Here is a 19679-nt window from a genome sequence, read left to right as displayed (position 1 = left end):
TGGATAAATGCTAGTGCTTGGTGGACAGAACAACAGAACCTAAAATCCAGACAGGTTCTTAGGCTCACCGACAAACATGGAAATGATCATAATATGTAAATTTGCCTCATTCATAATCATTGTCCAGAAGCGGTGTTCTGTACACATTTCGAGTTAAGCTACAGACTCTGCTGCTCAGCTGAGACACTTGTAGCTGAAACATGGACTCTAAACATTCCCCAAAAGGCTCGAACCAAGCCCGTAGGACCTCTGTTACCGGGGAGCTGCTTTGTCCGGTTGGAAGAAGAGGAGCGTCTCTGCTACAACTGGTGCTCCTCCTGCCTGAAGGACAAGAGCCAAGACTGAACCGAGTCTGCAACCTGCATGGAAGACCAAGTCAAGGAAAATGTACTCCAGGAGTCGTGGGAACCTGTAGCCCTGCTGACCAGGACCGCGGCCACAGACTCCAAACGAGCTTGGCGATGACTCAGACTTGCATGCTTGCCCAGGGCTTATTAATAACCGGCAGATCATCATGGCACGGCGCTCTGCGAGGCTCGTAGAGGATACTAGTCTTCTGGCCAAAGGCTCGCTGAAGTGCTTGAAGGAGACAATATCCCCCGCATGACTTTACAATGTCCCCCAGGTAGTGACATAACCCAACTACCTTCTGGGCGTGACTGTATTGATCATCCTCTGTCCTAATAGGGATGCCAGGGTCGCCGTTTCTCCTGAATGTGCCGTCTAGTGCACAGTCCTGGTCGAACTGATGTGTGGGTCAACTTAAACATCTCTATAACCTAGGGAAGCGTGGCACCTACCTGTAAAATATTTCATGACGTCTCGATTGTAAGCTAGGTTCCTGGACGCTGGTGTGGCACCCAGCGCTAATGGGTGCCATTGGTCTTAAGGGTGCCCTGGAAACTAACACTGAGCAATGCCGTGACCAGATACTCCTGGATGGCAAGCACACGGTTCAAAGATGTCACATGCACCCTATGGACCTATGAGGCACATCAAGGTCCCTCAGCCCCAGGCCGATGACTCTTGCTCACTGCTAGCAGGAGCCGGGAGACTCACGTGCCCCAGGCCGACTTTGAGTTACTTTCAAAGAAGGGGTGGCCATTTTCTGTCCCAGCATGTCTATGGTTTACTTTTGAGTATTTGGACGTCAGCTTGAGCTCAACCCGTTGATTGATCCAGATCTCCTCCTGGCTGTACTGTTGATGAGGAGTCAGACCCATGCAGTCTATTCCTCATTGGCCACCGATGAGGGCGCTGAACGTATATTAAGCCGAAATGAGCGTTCAAGCTTGCAAAAAGAGCTGTGAGGCGGTCTATACAATTCACCCGTAGACTTTTCTTGAGTCGAATAAATGTAAATGTAAATGTGTTTCGATTTATATAGCGCACTTTAACCCAGGGGTCCCAAGGCGCTTGCTTAGGGAACCCGTCCTGGTATTCCCCTGTGAGATATCCCGGCCGGGTATCCACAAGGCGTTAAATGAATTTTTAGCTTAACAGTTACTTGTTTGCAGGTGCTAGTGCACGCTTGGCCTTGCTGTAAACACTGTATTTACAACCAATAGTAAGCCTTCAAGATCTACATTTAATTATGTACTTCTAGAATTTATATTTTAAACCTTATAATACCCACCATACCTAGCTGAGAGAATTCACACTTCCGTGTAGAATAAAATAGCACAGACTTGTGGCCACCATAGTAGAATATCACATGCACACAACATGTTTAGAATTCTACATGTATGCAGATATAAACGTCATTGGTAATACGTCTAAAATGAACCCTATCTTTGGTTTCAAGCATCTTATTGCATTGACCTAAAAAACTTGGAAATTTTATAGAAGGTACATAGCTACTTCTCTTCTGGTAGATAGGGTGAGCCTAAGGCTTCTCTTTAGAAGGGGTAAAGACATTCCTAAGATGTATGTAGTTAATTTATTATTGTGAAAAATAAAGTTATGGAAATGAAACACTTTAAATCTAAAAAGAAATAAGAAAATATTAATTGGAAAGTAATTATTATCAAGCTAGCTTTAGGAGACTATTTAGGAAAGGATGAAAGGTAGAAAGCTATCTTGATGTAAGTAAATCGCACAAACTGAATTAATACAGAATAACATAAGGAAACAGTGATGAATGACAACGGTTGCATATAAAACAACTATGAGTTAAGAACTCCGTCCCCGGAGCCCGGGAGGGAAAGCCTCAAGATGGAGCTTCCAGGCATAATCCTGGGCTCATGGGCTCTGCAGTGAGAACTTCTGCTTGAGAACATTGCAGAGCCTCTAAGAAGAATGAAGTGCCTGTTATGGAGCCCATCGGCGGATGGGTGCTATCCAGCTTAAGAACTTTGTAGCATTAGACCTTTCTTAATAATCATGGCATCTCATGGAAATGACGACATGGATACTGCTCACTCCAGCGCTTGCAAAGGAAGCTACAGGATGATGAACTGATTAGTATCTGCCCGCACTGTTCTGTTTTGTATCACCGCCTGCACCAGCATGCTTGAGGGACCACACCTTGTGTCATCCTTGCCAGTGAAGCGCTATCTTGGGTTGTTCTAGACCACATCTGCCTGATAGCGTTTTGTTTGCTGGCTCTCTGAACGGTGTGGTCCGCAGTGGGGAATAATGCAGAAACCAGTTATTTCAACCCATGGGCCTGATCATGATCCCAGCACCACAGGATCCCAGAGCAATGCCAAGCTGGAGTTGGGAATTTGGGAAATCTGCAGGCAATGAACCATCATCTCAAAAGTTTCACAAATTGGGCAAGATTGAAGATCTGAGATGCAGGACTTACCTCATCTTCCGGGGCAACAAGGATATAAAGGCACTCTTTGTCCTCTCAACGTCTCTCTGTATGTTGCCACCTGCTTTGGACCAGTTGTATTGGAGGTGTCTTCATCTACGAGTGCAAAAGTAGAGAATGACTACCCCGCTGCCTGACGTCATACTATCAAAGGTGAATTGAGATGCACAGCATGGCTTCTGGGAAACATATACGCAAACCCAGAATTGTCAATCAATCAACCAATACACTTGTAAAGCACGCTACTCACCCGTGAGGGTCTCAGGGTCCTGGTGGGGAGGGGTGTGCTGCTACTGCTCGAACAGCCAGGTCTTGAGTAGCCTCCTGAAGGTTAGTAGGTCTTCCGTCTGCCGTAGGAGGATAGGGAGGATGTTCCAGGACTTGGCGGCGAGGTAGGAGAATAATCTGCCGCCGGTCGTCACTCTCTGGATGCAGGGAACGGTGGCGAGGTCGGCGGAGCGGAGCTGGCGGTTGGGGGTGTAGGTGAGTCGTTTGTTGAGGTATGCTGGTCCGGTGTTGTGAAATGCTTTGTGTATGTGGGTGAGGAGTTTGAAGGAGATCTCTTGTTGACGGGAAGCCAGTGCAGGTCTCTCAGGTGGGGTGTAATGTGGCTGTGGCGAGGGATGTCGAGGATCAGGCGTGCAAAGGCGTTCTGTATGCGTTGCAGTCGTTTCAGCAGTTTGGCCGGGGTTTGAGCGTAGAGGGCGTTTCCGTAGTCCAGTCTGCTGCTGACGAGGGCCTGGGTGACCGTTCTTCTAGTGTTGGTGGATATCCACCTGTAGATCTTTCGGAGCATGCGGAGGGTGTTGAAACAGGAGGATGAGATGGCGTTAACTTGGAGAGTGTTGAATCGAGGATGAATCCTAGGTTGCGTGCTTGGTCAGTGCTGCTCCCAGGGTGGTCGGCCACCAGGAGTCGTCCCAGGCAGATGGGGTGGAGCGGTTTAGTCTGAGTTCAATTTCAGACAGCTGTTCTTCATCCATTCAGTGACAGCTTTCATCCCTTTGTGAAGGTTGGTTTTGAGGGTCCTTGGTGAGGGAGAGGATCAATTGTGTGTTGGTGTAGGAGATGATGTTGAGGTCGTGCAGTCTGGTGACGTGGGCGAGCGGGGCCATGTAGATGTTGAATAATGTCGGGCTGAGGGAGGATCCTTGGGGTACGCCGCAGATGATCTTGGTGGCTTTGAAACGGAAGGGAGGGAGGCGGACGCTCTGTGTTCTGCCAGAGTGGAAGGAGGTGATCCAGTCCAGTGCTTTGCCTCGGATTCCTGCGTCATGGAGGCGAGTGCATAGGGTGCGGTGGCAGACTGTGTCGAACGCGGCTGATAGGTCCAGTAGGGTGAGGGACGCGGTCTCGCCGTTGTCCAGCAGGGCCCTGATGTCATCGGTGACAGCGATGAGGGCCGTTTCGGTGCTGTAGTTGCTACGGAACGGGTCCAGGATGTTGATCTCCTCGAGGTAGCAGGTCAGCTGTTTGCCTCTGCCTCCCTTCAGACGCTGATTAGCACAGAAAAGTACATCGCGCTGCTGCCTGCCTGCCCTGGAAGAGCGCATCCAGCGCCCGGTATCGTTCTGCAGCCTCTTTGTCTAATTATTTAATTAATTGCACACTCGGCGCCTGGATTCATTTGCCTGCATTATACGCTGATTAGCACAGAAAAATAACATCGCGCTGCTGCCTGCCTGCCCTGAAAGAGCGCATCCAGCGCCCGGTATCGTTCTGCAGCCTCTTCATCTAATTATTTAATTAACTGCACACTCGGCGCCTGGATTCATTTGCCTGCATTATTCCTATCTGTAATAGCAGCGCACTATTGGCATTGTTTGGGGGAAGAGAATATTGTGTGGAGAGTATTTAAAATTGTGCACCACTCCGGCTGTAACTCACTTTCGTTTCTCGGACCGGGCTGCCATTTTAGGCTTGTGTTTACCTGCGTGAGCCCGTGTCTCCTCCCAGCGCCCGCCTCCCAGCTGACCCTCCCACGCTCCGCCCCCTCCTCTTACCATTTATGACAGAGGTTCCCCGCGCAGTGTTCACGCGCAGCGATCGCGCCCCATTCGCGCCGAAGGTGCGCCAAAGGTAAGCCCGTCTACGCCCGTCCGCGCCTGGACCGCGCCCAGCGCCAGACCCCCTGGTCCTCGTAATGCCCACCCCTCCCGCATTACTTACGATGCCACCACCCTCATAGCCCTTAACCCCGGCCGTTCCCCCAACTGCGTCCAAGCCACTCCTGGACACACCCATGGACCCTTCTCCTGCAACTCCTGCAAGTTCGACGGCACCAAGAACAACTCCTCATCTACGAACACACAACAGATATCCGACCCCAACCACCTACAATGCATCCTGCTCAACACCCGCTCAGTCCACAGGCACGCCATCGACCTCTGGAATCTACTAGACACCATCTCTCCGGACGTCGCCTTCCTAACAGAAACATGGATGAACGCCTCTTCTGCCCCAGACATCACCATTGCCATCCCGGAAGGCTATAAGATCATTCGTAAGGACCGTACCGGCCACACAGGAGGAGGCATCGCTATCGTCCATAAGAAATCCATCCGCATCTCACCCAGCTCAGACGTCAATCTCGCCAACACTGAACACCTTCACTTCCAGATCCACATCGACCCCAAGACCACACTAAGAGGCACCCTCCTTTACAGGCCACCAGGACCCCGCGCACAATTTAGTGAAGACATCACGGACTTTATCACTCCACACGCGCTCCCCTCCGAGGATTACATCCTTTTGGGAGACCTCAACTTTCGGAAAACAAATAGAGAGAGCAAGGGATAATGTCACTTGGGAAGTGACAAGAGATATCTCCTATTCCCCTGGTAGGAATATTTATGCAAACAAAAAGAAGGAGTATCCCCAGCGTCAGGTTTTTTGAAGGAAAAAACTTTCGGAGGGTGAGTTGTTTGGCACAAGAAAAGGAAAAAGTCAACCTTTTTGATAGGAAACCCCTCACTCACCACCTAGTGGTGACTTGCTTCATCATCGGGGTCCACCCTGGTGACCTAGCGTCACCAGGATGTGCTTCGACACCTGGATTACAGTGGAGCAGGTGTGACTGTTTGTGCAAAAAGAGGTGTTAAAAATTGTCCTGGTAATCTTAAAAACAATCTTTATTACAAAGTAATCAGAACAATGTTTAAAAATTATTGGCGAGATGTACCTTGGTGAGTTACGGCCAAGGTATCTCTATATGTGTGTGGATGGCTTGGTCAACATGTTTCTACCTTTAGGGCAGTAGCCCGGTATTCTTCAGGACCAAAAACAGGTGGATGGGGGGTGTGTGCCCCCTAAAAGGCACACCCTCACCTATCCCCTGTGTACCAACTGGAAAAATTACCAGCGGTTGATGAGCTCTTTAGAATTAAGAGCAATATCTGGTTACAAAAAAGACCTGTGGGGGGAAGTAAAAGAGTACCGGATTCAGTAGAAATTCTATACTTTCCTGTTACGTCGTGCAGTGTCTTTTGTGTAATGGATAATCATGCCATGGGACGTGCCCTCCGAGTGATCAAGTATAGTGTTCAATACGGGTGGTTGGCAGGGAAGTATTATCCGAGTGTGCACTCTTATCATAAGGTGCCTAGGTTTGTCATGCAGTACGTAATTAATGCCTTCATGGAAGTATATACAACCACGCATTTCATTTCAAATGCATACATACTTAATTTAACATTCGTCTCATTCAACCATCTATCGTGCCCAGTGAATTTCTATGGGCGTCTATAGGTGGGCGTGGCAGGTAGTGGCATGTCCTGGTGTATCCAATGATGCTAGGTAGTGCCCAGAATTATACTAGATTGTGCCACGATTTATATATTTATATACAGACAAGACACACAAACAAAAAACATGTAGGAGTGCTCATAGGTTTCATGGTTAGAACATGGGGCTTACTTGTTTTAAGTCCTTTGATTACTTCAACGGGCAGGGGGTAGGGTTTTATAATCACCGCACCTAGTTCTGAAAAGGCGCGAAAGGAATGAGTAACAAGAGCGCAGGGTCCGTTAGGGATCGCACTCTTTGTCGGTTTTGGGTTCCATCTCATTAAAGAGCTACGCGGTGCATTCTACTTACAGTTGGCGGTATATAAAGCGGCCATTCACCTACTCCTCTCCTCCTCTGCTCGGCTAGTAATGCCGTGTGGAGGTCCTTCCGTTAAATGTGAAAATCTCTTCCTGGAAGGGCGTGGTGCCGTGCGCCGGAGGGGGAGGGGTTACAGGGCGATGCCTGATGACGCGGCGAACGCGTATGTTTGTAAACAAAGCGCGTCCCGAGTAATAACAATACAAAGGGAGGAGCGCGGATAATAGATATTTACAGATAACGGATGTTAGTATATATAATTAGATTACAGAATCTGGCAACGCGGAAGCACGCCGATGTTAGTAAACATAAGGCGTGTTCCGCAGTGAAATAGTTGGCACCACGGTGATTATAAAACCCTACCCCCTGCCCGTTGAAGTAATCAAAGGACTTAAAACAAGTAAGCCCCATGTTCTAACCATGAAACCTATGAGCACTCCTACATGTTTTTTGTTTGTGTGTCTTGTCTGTATATAAATATATAAATCGTGGCACAATCTAGTATAATTCTGGGCACTACCTAGCATCATTGGATACACCAGGACATGCCACTACCTGCCACGCCCACCTATAGACGCCCATAGAAATTCACTGGGCACGATAGATGGTTGAATGAGACGAATGTTAAATTAAGTATGTATGCATTTGAAATGAAATGCGTGGTTGTATATACTTCCATGAAGGCATTAATTACGTACTGCATGACAAACCTAGGCACCTTATGATAAGAGTGCACACTCGGATAATACTTCCCTGCCAACCACCCGTATTGAACACTATACTTGATCACTCGGAGGGCACGTCCCATGGCATGATTATCCATTACACAAAAGACACTGCACGACGTAACAGGAAAGTATAGAATTTCTACTGAATCCGGTACTCTTTTACTTCCCCCCACAGGTCTTTTTTGTAACCAGATATTGCTCTTAATTCTAAAGAGCTCATCAACCGCTGGTAATTTTTCCAGTTGGTACACAGGGGATAGGTGAGGGTGTGCCTTTTAGGGGGCACACACCCCCCATCCACCTGTTTTTGGTCCTGAAGAATACCGGGCTACTGCCCTAAAGGTAGAAACATGTTGACCAAGCCATCCACACACATATAGAGATACCTTGGCCGTAACTCACCAAGGTACATCTCGCCAATAATTTTTAAACATTGTTCTGATTACTTTGTAATAAAGATTGTTTTTAAGATTACCAGGACAATTTTTAACACCTCTTTTTGCACAAACAGTCACACCTGCTCCACTGTAATCCAGGTGTCGAAGCACATCCTGGTGACGCTAGGTCACCAGGGTGGACCCCGATGATGAAGCAAGTCACCACTAGGTGGTGAGTGAGGGGTTTCCTATCAAAAAGGTTGACTTTTTCCTTTTCTTGTGCCAAACAACTCACCCTCCGAAAGTTTTTTCCTTCAAAAAACCTGACGCTGGGGATACTCCTTCTTTTTGTTTGCATAAATAAGACCTCAACTTTCACCTTGAAAAGAACAACGACCGCAACACCACCACCCTTCTGGACAACCTCGCCAACCTCGGACTCAAACAACTTGTCACTACCCCCACCCACATCGCAGGTCACACACTCGACCCTATCTTCACCTCCAGCAAACATGTCTCCTTCAGCCACACCACAGCTCTCCTTTGGACTGACCACAGCTGCGTTCACTTTACCTACAACAAGCCCACATCCAACAACCACCCCCAACCCACTCTGCATAGAAACTGGAACAAAATCACCATCGACCAGATCTCCTCATCGCTTCTTCTAAACCCCCCAGCCCACTCCTCAAACCCCGACCAAGCCGCCAACAACCTCACCCAATGGTTATCCATCAGCGCCGACATCCTAGCACCACTGAAAAAACGACAAATCAAACTAGGCAGCAAGAAGGCCTCCTGGTTCAACGATGATCTTAAGAAATCCAAGAAACTCTGTTGCTCCCTTGAGAAGGCCTGGAAAAAAGACCCAACCACCAGCACCAAGGACGCCTTCAAAAACGCCACCCGCATACACCACCAACTGATCCGGAATGCCAAGAAAGCCGCTTTCAAGGACCGACTAGATAACAACGCCCACAACAGCAAGGAATTATTCAACATCGTCAAGGAATTTACCAACCCCTCAGCCAACTCCAACGACATCACCCCCTCTCAAGCCCTCTGCGACTCCCTATCCTCATTCTTCCGCAACAAAATTGCAGACATCCACAACAGCTTCGACAACCGACCCGAAGACCAACCCACCCAACCCCCTGCAGGACCCCCACCCCCCTTGAACATCCTCAATGACTGGAAGCCAATCTCCACTGAGGACACCATCCGTCTGATGAACTCTATCCACTCAGGATCCCCCACAGACCCATGCCCTCACCACATCTTTAACAAAGCAGACTCCACTATAGCACCGCACCTCCGAGACGTCATCAACTGCTCCCTCAACTCCGCAACCTTCCCGGAAAGCTGGAAACATGCCGAACTCAGCGCCCTCCTGAAGAAACCCACAGCTGACCCCACCGAACTCAAAAACTACCGCCCTATCTCACTCCTTCCATTCCCGGCCAAAGTCATCGAGAAAGCGGTCAACAACCAGCTCGCCGCATTCCTCGAAACCAACAAATCCCTCGACTCCTCACAATCCGGCTTCCGAGCCAAGCACAGCACTGAAACCGCCCTCATTGCAGCAACAGACGACATTCAAACTCTACTGGACAATGGAGACACAGTCGCCCCCATCCTCCTCGACCTCTCCGCAGCCTTCGACACGGTCTGTCATAGCACCCTTTTACAACGCCTCAGAAACGTCGGAATCCAAGGAAAAGCACTGGAATGGATCACCTCGTTCCTCACCGGAAGAACCCAGAGAGTCCGCCTTCCACCATTCAAGTCAGAGGCCACTGAAGTCATCTGCGGCGTACCACAAGGATCTTCACTCAGCCCCACCTTCTTCAACGTATACATGAGCCCCCTCGCGGTCATCGCACGCCAACACAACCTCAACATCATCTCCTACGCCGATGACACTCAACTGATCCTATCTCTCACCAGAGACCCTAACACTGCCAAAACCAACCTGCATGAAGGAATGAAAGAAGTAGCCGACTGGATGAAGCACAGCCGTCTGAAACTGAACTCAGACAAAACAGAAGTCCTCATCCTAGGCACCTCCCCCTCCGCCTGGGATGACTCTTGGTGGCCAGAGGCCCTTGGAAAAGCACCCATCCCGACGGACCACGCACGGAACCTGGGCGTCATCCTGGATTCCTCACTCTCGATGAACAGACAAGTCAACGCCGTTTCTTCATCTTGCTTCAACATTCTTCGCATGCTCAAAAAAACATTTCGTTGGATCCCCACCGAAACTAGAAAAACGGTCACCCACGCTCTGGTCACGAGCCGACTGGACTACGGAAACATCCTCTACGCCGGTACCACCGCAAAACTCCAGAAAAAACTCCAACGCATCCAGAACGCCTCAGCCAGGCTCATATTAGACATCCCGCGTAAAGAACACATCTCTGGTCACCTGAAAAACCTCCACTGGCTCCCCGTCAATAAGAGGATTACTTTCCGGCTCCTGACCCACGCACACAAAGCACTCTACGAAATCGGACCCGAATGCCTCAACACACGACTGTCCTTCTACACCCCCTCCCGTCAGCTACGATCCTCCAACCAAGCCCTTGCCACTGTACCTCGCATCAACAAAACCACCATGGGAGGTAGATCCTTCTCCTACCTGGCAGCTAAAACCTGGAACTCACTTCCCACTCACCTTCGCCTTACTCAGAACCACCTAGCATTCAGAAAGCAACTTAATACGTGGATATTTGACAAGTAATTCCCCACCCTTCTTCAAGCGCCTTGAGACCCTCTGGGTATGTAGCGCGCTATATAAATTTATTGACTACTGACTATTGACTTGCCAGTTTTCTCGATGACCTTCGCCGGGAACAGGAGCAGGGAGATGGGACGAAGTTCTTGGGGTCCCTTGGGCCTGCCTTGGATTTTTTGAGCAGGGCGTTGATCTCTGCATGCTTTCAGATGTCCGGGAAGGTTGCAGTCTCAAAGGAGATGTTGATGGCCTTGCAAAGGTGGGGTGCGATGGTGGTGATGACTTTGTTGAAGATGTGGTGAGGGCACTGCTCTACAGGGGAGCCGGAGTGGATGGTGCTCATGATTTTGATGGTGTTGTTGTTGTTGATGTTGGTCCAGGTGTGTAGGGGTTGCCGTAGGTGGTGGCCGTGGGGTGTGGGGTGTCGTTGGCTGCCTTGGTGGACTGGTTGTCAAAGCTGTCGAAGTGTGTATGCTCCTATTGGTCAGCCTCAAACCTTCATGTAAAAGCTTGGTCAAACATAATTTTTCAGGGACCAGCTGAGACATTCCGCCTAAGGATGGTGTCTACTAAGGCAGTAATTGATAGTTTGTGTAAAAAAATATTAGATATTAATATTAAATATTTATTTAACTCAGAAGTATACATTTTTTTAAATTAATGTGAATTCATTTTATATATTTACCTTAATTTTGTTTAATAAAACAAAATGCTACAGCTCTATTACAATTCTTTTTACTCAAGTTTAAATTAAAAAATAAAATCCCACCTACAGAAAAACATATTTTAAATGTGATGTATAGTGTTCATTAAAATGTGTTTGTTTGATAAAATGTATTGTTACATTATTTTTCAAGTTCAGAATAGGTTTTTAAATAGTTTCGAATAATACATCTGTACTATTTTCATGTATGTTTTACATTAATTAATATTTATTGATATTTTTACCAATTTTGATTATCTAATTTATATTATATTTCTTATTACTTCCTATGGGAGTTTATTTTAGTTTCCTACCTCCATTATATTCTATGGGATGGTGTTGCAGTACCAATGGCTGGCCGTGTAAAGATCTGGACTTGCTACTGTGTTTTTTTAGCAGTAGTACCTTAAACTCAGCATTTGTGAATACCGAAAAGTAGTAAACTTACTCAAAAGAGTAAACATACTCAAAAGTGTAAGTTACCATTTCGAATCAGGCCCTGCGGTTTATCTCATCTCTGGCTAAATTTCTTTTTTTGTCATTCTTTCCTTCAAAGGTCACTATTTTTCTAAGCGCACCTTCAAAAGAGAGACACTATCTGTATGGTCAAAGTGTACAACTTCTTTCTGAAGTGCACAATTCAGGAGGCATCCATCATTTGATTTATTTATTGCATTTTTATATGGCGCCAACTCGACCGAAGGTATTGGAGCACTTTACATGAGCACCAGTTACATTACATAAGGTACAGGTTTTTTTTAGGCACAGAGAAATTAAGTGATTTTTCCAGAATCGCAAGATGTTGAGCCGACGCCGAGACTTAAACCAGGTTACCAATTTTTAAAGTGGGAAAATGTGGCGTAACGCCACGTCCTTCCAGAGAGGACACAACGTGATTTGCCAAAGGGCAGCACTCTTGTACAAAGAAGTGAGCACTCTAGCTCTTGACTTATACGTACAAAGAAGAGTAACCCTTCCACCCTCGTGTCTGAAATAAATGTGTTCATGTGCTGTCATGAAACGAAGTACAGTACAGACAATATACAAAAGATACGCTTACCCCTGCTTCTTCTGGCGCCATCTACTTCCCAAGGAGGAAAACTATGCTCAGAAGATCAGGCAAATAAAGCTTTTGCATTGGCATAATGCAAAATGATCACCCCTCTCGCCCACCAGAATGTGATGAGGGCCCCCCCGAGTCTCCTATATTTTACAGACATTCATTGGCCTTTGGTAGAATAGGGGGCTCCTGTAGGGTTGAGGGACCACTGAGGAACCATTGAGTGAGGTAAGTCGTTAACAATACAACATGACACTTCAGTTTATGCTAGGTCGTACTTTAAAATACAAGACATGCCTTATTTGAATTGTTTTGCAATGTGATTTTTTATATCCCTATCATTGACCTGCTTCAGTCTTCTTGCTGAGTTATTGCTTTCCCTTTGTACCCCAGATTGGCAGATTTCCTCCGGAAGTCGCGAGCAGCCCTCATCTTCCAGAAGCAGTTCCGGATGCTGGTGGTTTACCGCGCCTACCAGAGGATCCGCAGGGCCGCCATCACCATCCAGGCCTTCACCCGGGGCATGTTCGTCAGGAGAGTCTACCACGAGGTACCATTCTGTTGTCTGCAATAATTTGTCGATTCATCGACACCGTATTCCTTGCCTCGAGCAGTCTGCTGCGGTTTAATACTTGTATTGTTTTTTTTTTATACATTCGTGGTCTCCTTTTACGAATGAACGGTTGTTTTTATAGATCGGATGTAAAATTCTTCGAAAGAGGAGCTGCCTTCTAGGGAAAAGTCAGCAGGAATCTATTACTCTCACACTGGCCCCACTGTCACCGCCTCCTTTATCCCTGAGAGGACCCTAAGGCCCCACGCCTCTTCCACCCATTCATCCATGTTTTATTCTCCGGTTATCCATTGCCCTCTTTGGCCATCTCATGTATATGATACTCAGCTAAACTTGATTCTACTTCTCCTCATCCAGGGCCCTTGCATCTTTCTCTTTATTCTTCCCGCTGAACACCCTCTACCTCTGCCATAAATCTGGGATTGCTTTTATATCTGAATGTGTCTCTCTCATCCACCACCACCTCTTCCCACATCATCCCTTCTCCTGCATCAATGCCCAGCTACTCATAACAATCATGGCCTGAGCAGCTGCTTCCATCTTGGGCTTCCGCAGTTATCGCTAGTGATGGCTTGTTTCCCCTTAGGCCCTGGTTACAAGTACCACCAAACTTGCACTGCTGTACCCGTGCTCTGACCGCCCTTTTACAACCAGGGCGGTCGGACAGCCTTTGCACTGCTGCAACCACCGGGGATCAGAGATCCTTGGCAGTGGCATGGTGGTTATGAGGCAGCATTATGCTTGGCAGGGCCACCAAGTATAGTGCGAGTTTCCTCTCCGCCACGGTTTTCATGGCGGCTCCGACTCCAAGAAAACCATGGCGGAGAAGAAAGAATGCCTCAACGCCATGAGGTGCATGCGGGGGGGGCACATGTTGTGCCCCTCTGTGTACATGCACCCAGTACCTGCAGGGCATTGACTGCACCAGTCCATGCCATGCAGGTACTGTCTTTGACATTCCCATTGCGGTGCCTATTTCATAGGCACGGCCGTATGAACGCCAAAGAACCGTCTGCCAGTGACATTAAGTCATAATATGGCAGGCGGTGCACACACAGGTTTGGCGGTGCGGGAGCGTTTGCCGGCATGGCGGTCCGCTCCTGCACCACCAAACTTGTAATCAGGCCCTTACCGTCTGTCTCCTTGCAGGTGTTTATGGTTGGAAGTAAAGGAGGCAGGTTTGTAGTGGCTCATCACTGCTAAGTGTGTGACGTCATCCAGCTACATAGCAGCTCTACTGCTAGAAGATGGAATGGGTGAGACCTCAGTGTAGCCAGATCAGAAAAAGCAGAGCAGAATCGACATCCTGTCTAGTGTGCCGCTCTCTCTCTCCATTCTCTCTCAGCACCTTTGTAATGTAGACAAGCCTTTTTGTAGTTACCAATAGCTGGCTTGTTGCCTGGAAGTTGGGTACCAACGCGCAATGCTACATCCCTCCTTTCTATCATGACAGTCCTGAACTTTGCAGCCAGTCTTCTTCACCCTCCTACTTGCTGCTCTGCTTTTGGAGAACTTGCCTGGCTCGTGATTCGGAAACTAGCTCTATATAAAAGTTGACACTGACTGCATGCACAATTACAACAGGTTGTATGCATTATTCCAACATTTCACAGGAATTAGGTATACCATTGGCAGCTGAGCATCTGAGCAGAGTTTCTTGTCAGGATGCCATTATCTTACATTAGAAAGACACAAGAAAATTGGCAGTTAGGGAGCTAGTTGACAACAAAATTGCATGTATACTTGAGCAAAGGAGAATATGCCTTCCACTCCAGGTTTACTCATTTCCTGAAGAAATCTTTAAAAAGCGAGCAGCTAATGCCTCGGATGGCTGTGATACACAGAAGCATGAAATCGATGGAAGGCGTTATATTTTGTAACAATTCAGCGTCAGCGCTCAGAAGGTGTTTGGAGTAGAGAACTCAGTGTAACTGTGGCCAGTAGTAGTAGTAGAAGCAGTGGAGAAAATCCTCTATATAAGTAGTTTATTTTGCCACAAACACATTATTTATATACAAATGTAGTGTTACTAAACTAATAAACAATCTTTGTGATGAAAAAAGCTAAGAATATAAACACATGCAGCATTTTGGTTTCTAAAAGAGCTTTACTTGATGTTTTCAATTTCGACAGGTTATCAGCAGTAAAAAACAGGTACTCTGCCTACGTAGACCAGGAATGTGAGCTGAAACAGGTGGTAACATCACTTAGATAAGGAATTATCATTCCACAACTATCGCCACTCAGTGAAGGGGCACGTTAGTGGGATTATCCTACCTATATATTATTATCATGACGTCATAAGAGCTACTTATTTCCTCCACTAATCTCTGAAATAGAAAACTGTTCCAACGCGTCATCATTCCAGCGCTCATGACTTCTTCTCCATCTTGTGTCGTAGCTCCTGTTGCAGCACAAGGCGGCCATCATTCAAAAGCACGCGCGTGGCTGGATGGCTCGCAGGCGGTTTGCTCTGTTCCGGAGCGCCGCCATCGTCATCCAGTGCTACTTCAGGCGGATGAAGGCCAGGCAAGCGCTGAAGCAGCTGAAGATCGAGGCGCGCTCAGCGCAGCACCTGAAGAAGCTGAATATTGGCATGGAGAACAAAGTGGTCCAACTGCAGCGGAAGATCGATGATCAGGTGAGTTACCAGGCAGCTGGTAGCACTGCCAGAGGTCAACACAATATTATGACGCCATCGCTTGCCGCTCCCAATCAGATATGTTTCTTTTCATTCGCCTTTATCCCACTCTATTGCCCATAGTAAGGAGATATGACGTAGTGACTCTGGATCCTGGAGACCTGGGTTCTAGTATTGGATTTGACACTTATACAAAACTCTTGTGAATCTGTGAAAATGTCTTAGAGCCTAATTCAGAATATACAGAAGATGTAAACTCCAATTGTTCCTGTTGAATGCAGTGATCCGTCTCTTCTTTCAGGTCAATGAAACTTCTCCCACCCACCTCTCTGCACATTTCTTTGTTTGTGTATGTAACTGACTTGGAATTTGGAAACTAGAACACTGGGGGACAATTGTTGCAGCTAAGGCCTTTTTCTAAAGAAGGCTCCAGAATGGTGACTAAAGACAAGGGTAGAACCAGGAGAAACCTGGAATTTCCATGGGGCCTTTGGAGGAAACAAGTAGATACCAGAACAAAACAAAGGACAACCGTCCAGCAGCAGCAGAACACCAGAAGCAGATCCAAGGAATGCAGGTGAAAAACAGGAGAACTCACTGTAGAGCAAGCAATGAACTGAAGACAACAGTTGTGATGTACCACAGAGTAATCCCAAGCTACTTAGATGGAGTCATGTGACCTAGAAAAAGCTGAGAAAACGATATCTTAGGAGTAGTACTATAACGTGGCTAGGTAGGTCCTAGAAGAAAGGACATGATCTCACAGGAAATATTGGGTGTCCATCTTGTATTAGATTGTAGGAGGTATTTCATAGACATAAGGGTCCTCACTTAAACTGTTAAACCTGACCAGAGCATAAGAAATAGTTATGGATTTGGCTATACACAGAATTGACATTGAAATCCCAGGCGAGGAAAGCTACAAATGTTACTTATTTTTAAAGAGACTGGATACAAACAAACCAGCAATTTAGGCCCTCATTTTGAGTGGAACTATAATTACATATTGGAATTATGACTAATGTGTTTTTATGACACCCAGTACATACCGGTTTTGATTAAACACCTTTGTTAAATTTTAGCTGGTCAAACATGCTGGAACTTAAAGGAAATAATGGCAGCTAAATACCACTAAATGTGGCTGATGGTGTAGTTTTCACCAGAATCTGCATATTATACCCCACTGCACACTGTATTTGAAATGTTTTGACAAGATAAGAATGCTGATAGTTCCTGCTGATACTTTGGGACTTAAAAATACCTCATGGAGAAAGCGTTCTTGTACAGTAAAAAAAAACAACTTGAAAAATCCTGACTTCATGTACTTGCCTTTTTGAAGTTATCTGGATACTAAGGCCCTATTTACGAGTTTGGCGGGCCAGCCACCATTGAGCAGCGTCCAATGACCGCCGTATTACTACTTGCCCATGGGCCCGGCGGTGTGGAGGCAGGTATCTTGTGTCAGTGCTGAGTACTTTTTTACAAATCTATCAATGCCTGTATTTGCATTTTGACTGCATATGTGTCGGATGCACACATATGCATGACATATGTGGAAAAAGGCCATATACCCATTACCGGGGTTCAACCCATATGTACGCAGTCCTGGTAATGGGTTTATGATGAGAAAAAAGACTCAGCTGTAGATCGCTGCACATAGGGTCGTAATCTCAGGGTGAAGATCTGCTGTGCAGGAGGACCTGGAGACAGGGATCCACATCAGACTCTGCCTGGAAGAAGAAGAAAGGGGTGGGTACGCACCTCAAATCCTTCATCACCGCCACCTTGAAGCAGACGGTTGGACCGCCGCGGTCCACTCGTGAGCTGATGATGGAGCCACAATTGGCCCCCTAGCTCAATCATTGGTGCATACATGTGTGGAGACCTTCCAGAGTACCATTCAATGATCCATCATCAACACATGGACATGTGGGCAGCCCCTAAGGTATCAATCTACTCACTATCATTAGTGCACAAATGTCTAGGACAGCTTCAGTGCATAAACGGTTTGGAGCTTCTGAGATGCCCATCACTGCTACGTTATGAAAGACATATCTAAAGCACGAATAGCCGTTTCTTCATCAGCATGTGTGGGTGAGGTTCTGGGGTATCAGACTGAGCATTTGCCACATAAGCATCTCCTCAGCACTGAACAGATCTCCACTGGACCCAGCCTATCCACACTGTGTCTTCACTGTGTCTTCCTGAGACTGGATATCTCCGCAGTGCTGAATGCATCTCCAGTGGGAACAGTCTCTCCACCCTGCGCTTTTTCCTGCCGGGACATCTCCGCAGGGCTGTACATCTCTTCTCTAAACACAGCCTCTCCTCATAGTGCATTATAGTGCATTGTGCCTTTCACTTCCTTGTTGTGCCTCTTATTTGCATTCAAATCGGAAATTTAAATCTCATCGCCAGTGGTACGGTTGAAGATCAGAGGATTCAGGTGACATCACTGAAGGTAGACAGATATATATGTTGACATATTTATTTCCATGTGATTAGTGCAGAACTTAGATAATCAGCTAAGGGAGTCGGTGCACCCTCAGGAGCGTGATGCTAACAGCTGAGTCCTTCGCTAGCTACTCATGGTTCCGACTGACACACACAGAAGCCTGAAGAACCACATGAGATCACACCTGCAACCTTGACAAAATGAGACATCAGGACAATGAAGGGACCAAGTGACAGATTTCAGGGGTACCAGTTACAGAGCATCATCAGCACATGGACCTGCAGGAAAGATGATACAGTAGCCATCATTGGTCCATCATCAGCACAACGTGTGTCACTCATGTGGCGTAACAACTATGGCTTTATCGTCAGCAAATAGACGTGCAGTACCCATTTAGGGTACCTGTGACAGCCCAATCACCTCCACGTAGGTATGATTCCTGCAGGTACTAATCATCGCTCCCTCCTCAGCATACATATATGTGGGGCCTTCCTAGATTATCTATGAAGGCCCCATCATTGGTACACAGATGTAAGTGACCCTTCTTGAGTACCCATAATAGCCCGATCATCACATAGGTGTATCAGACAATTTCAGGGTAACCACAACAAGCAGGTCATTGCCACACAGATGTGTATGTGGCTCTTTTAGTATAACAATTCTGGCCCCATCATCAGCATATAGATGTGTGCAACATCCATGACAGGCTCCATCATCGGCACATAGAGGTATGTGTGACTCCTGTTGGGTATCTATTGTGGCACCATAATCAACAAATAGATGTGCGGGACCCTTTAGGGGACTCATCGTGGCACCATCATCAGCACATAGATTTGTGAGACATCTATGACAGGCTCCATGACCAGCAATTAGATTGGTGTGTGACTTCTGTAGGACATCCATTGTGGCAGCATCATCAGCACATGGATGTATGGGACTCTTCTAGGGGACCAATCGTGGCTCCATCATCAGCACATAGATGTTCTGGACGTTTCTATGGTAGTAATCACTAGTCCATCACCAGCAGTTAAACAAAAGAACAAATGTCGAACCCAGACCCGGGTAGTCAGTTTTTGTGTCTTGAGTTGACGTTCAATCGATCATTATAAATATGCAGCAAAATTCATGCATAAATGCCATTTGTCTGACTGTGACTAGCTGAAGTAAAAGTGATGCTCATGAATTGTAAACTAAAGTGCAAAAAGAGAAAGTCTCCCAGTGCTCCAGGTCAGATGCTCCTCTCTCCTAGGCTTGGGCAGAGAGTAACAGAGAGGAAAAGGGGCCTCCTGGGCAGTCGAGGGACAGCAATGTGGAAGACACCTCCCCCAGATGTAGAGAACGAGTCTACAGATGTGGCATGCTTGGGGTAAAATAATGACCTCTACATAGCAGGTCTGTGTCCTGACTCTAAGGATACTGTAGCAAAAATACAAGCCCTCTGCCATTCCTTCCGGACAAATCCAGCCGCTTCTCTTTGCTGTTTTG

The 19679-nt window shown here is 47.0% G+C and overlaps 1 protein-coding gene across 1 annotated transcript in view; it reads left to right on the top strand.

Moving 5' to 3' along the window:
• The window catches only part of MYO5B (myosin VB), a 1009160-nt gene that overhangs the window by 806650 nt on the left and 182831 nt on the right, over positions 1-19679 (top strand). Inside the window, exons 20-21 of the mRNA XM_086960377.1 lie at positions 12918-13074; positions 15500-15739. Of these exons, the coding sequence (XP_086816503.1) occupies positions 12918-13074; positions 15500-15739 (397 nt within the window). The remainder of the gene's footprint in view (positions 1-12917; positions 13075-15499; positions 15740-19679) is intronic.

Source organism: Lissotriton vulgaris, chromosome 3_1, assembly GCF_964263255.1.
Source record: "Lissotriton vulgaris chromosome 3_1, aLisVul1.2, whole genome shotgun sequence".
Lineage (NCBI taxonomy): Eukaryota > Metazoa > Chordata > Amphibia > Caudata > Salamandridae > Lissotriton > Lissotriton vulgaris.
This window is presented reverse-complemented; position numbering and strand designations above follow the sequence as displayed.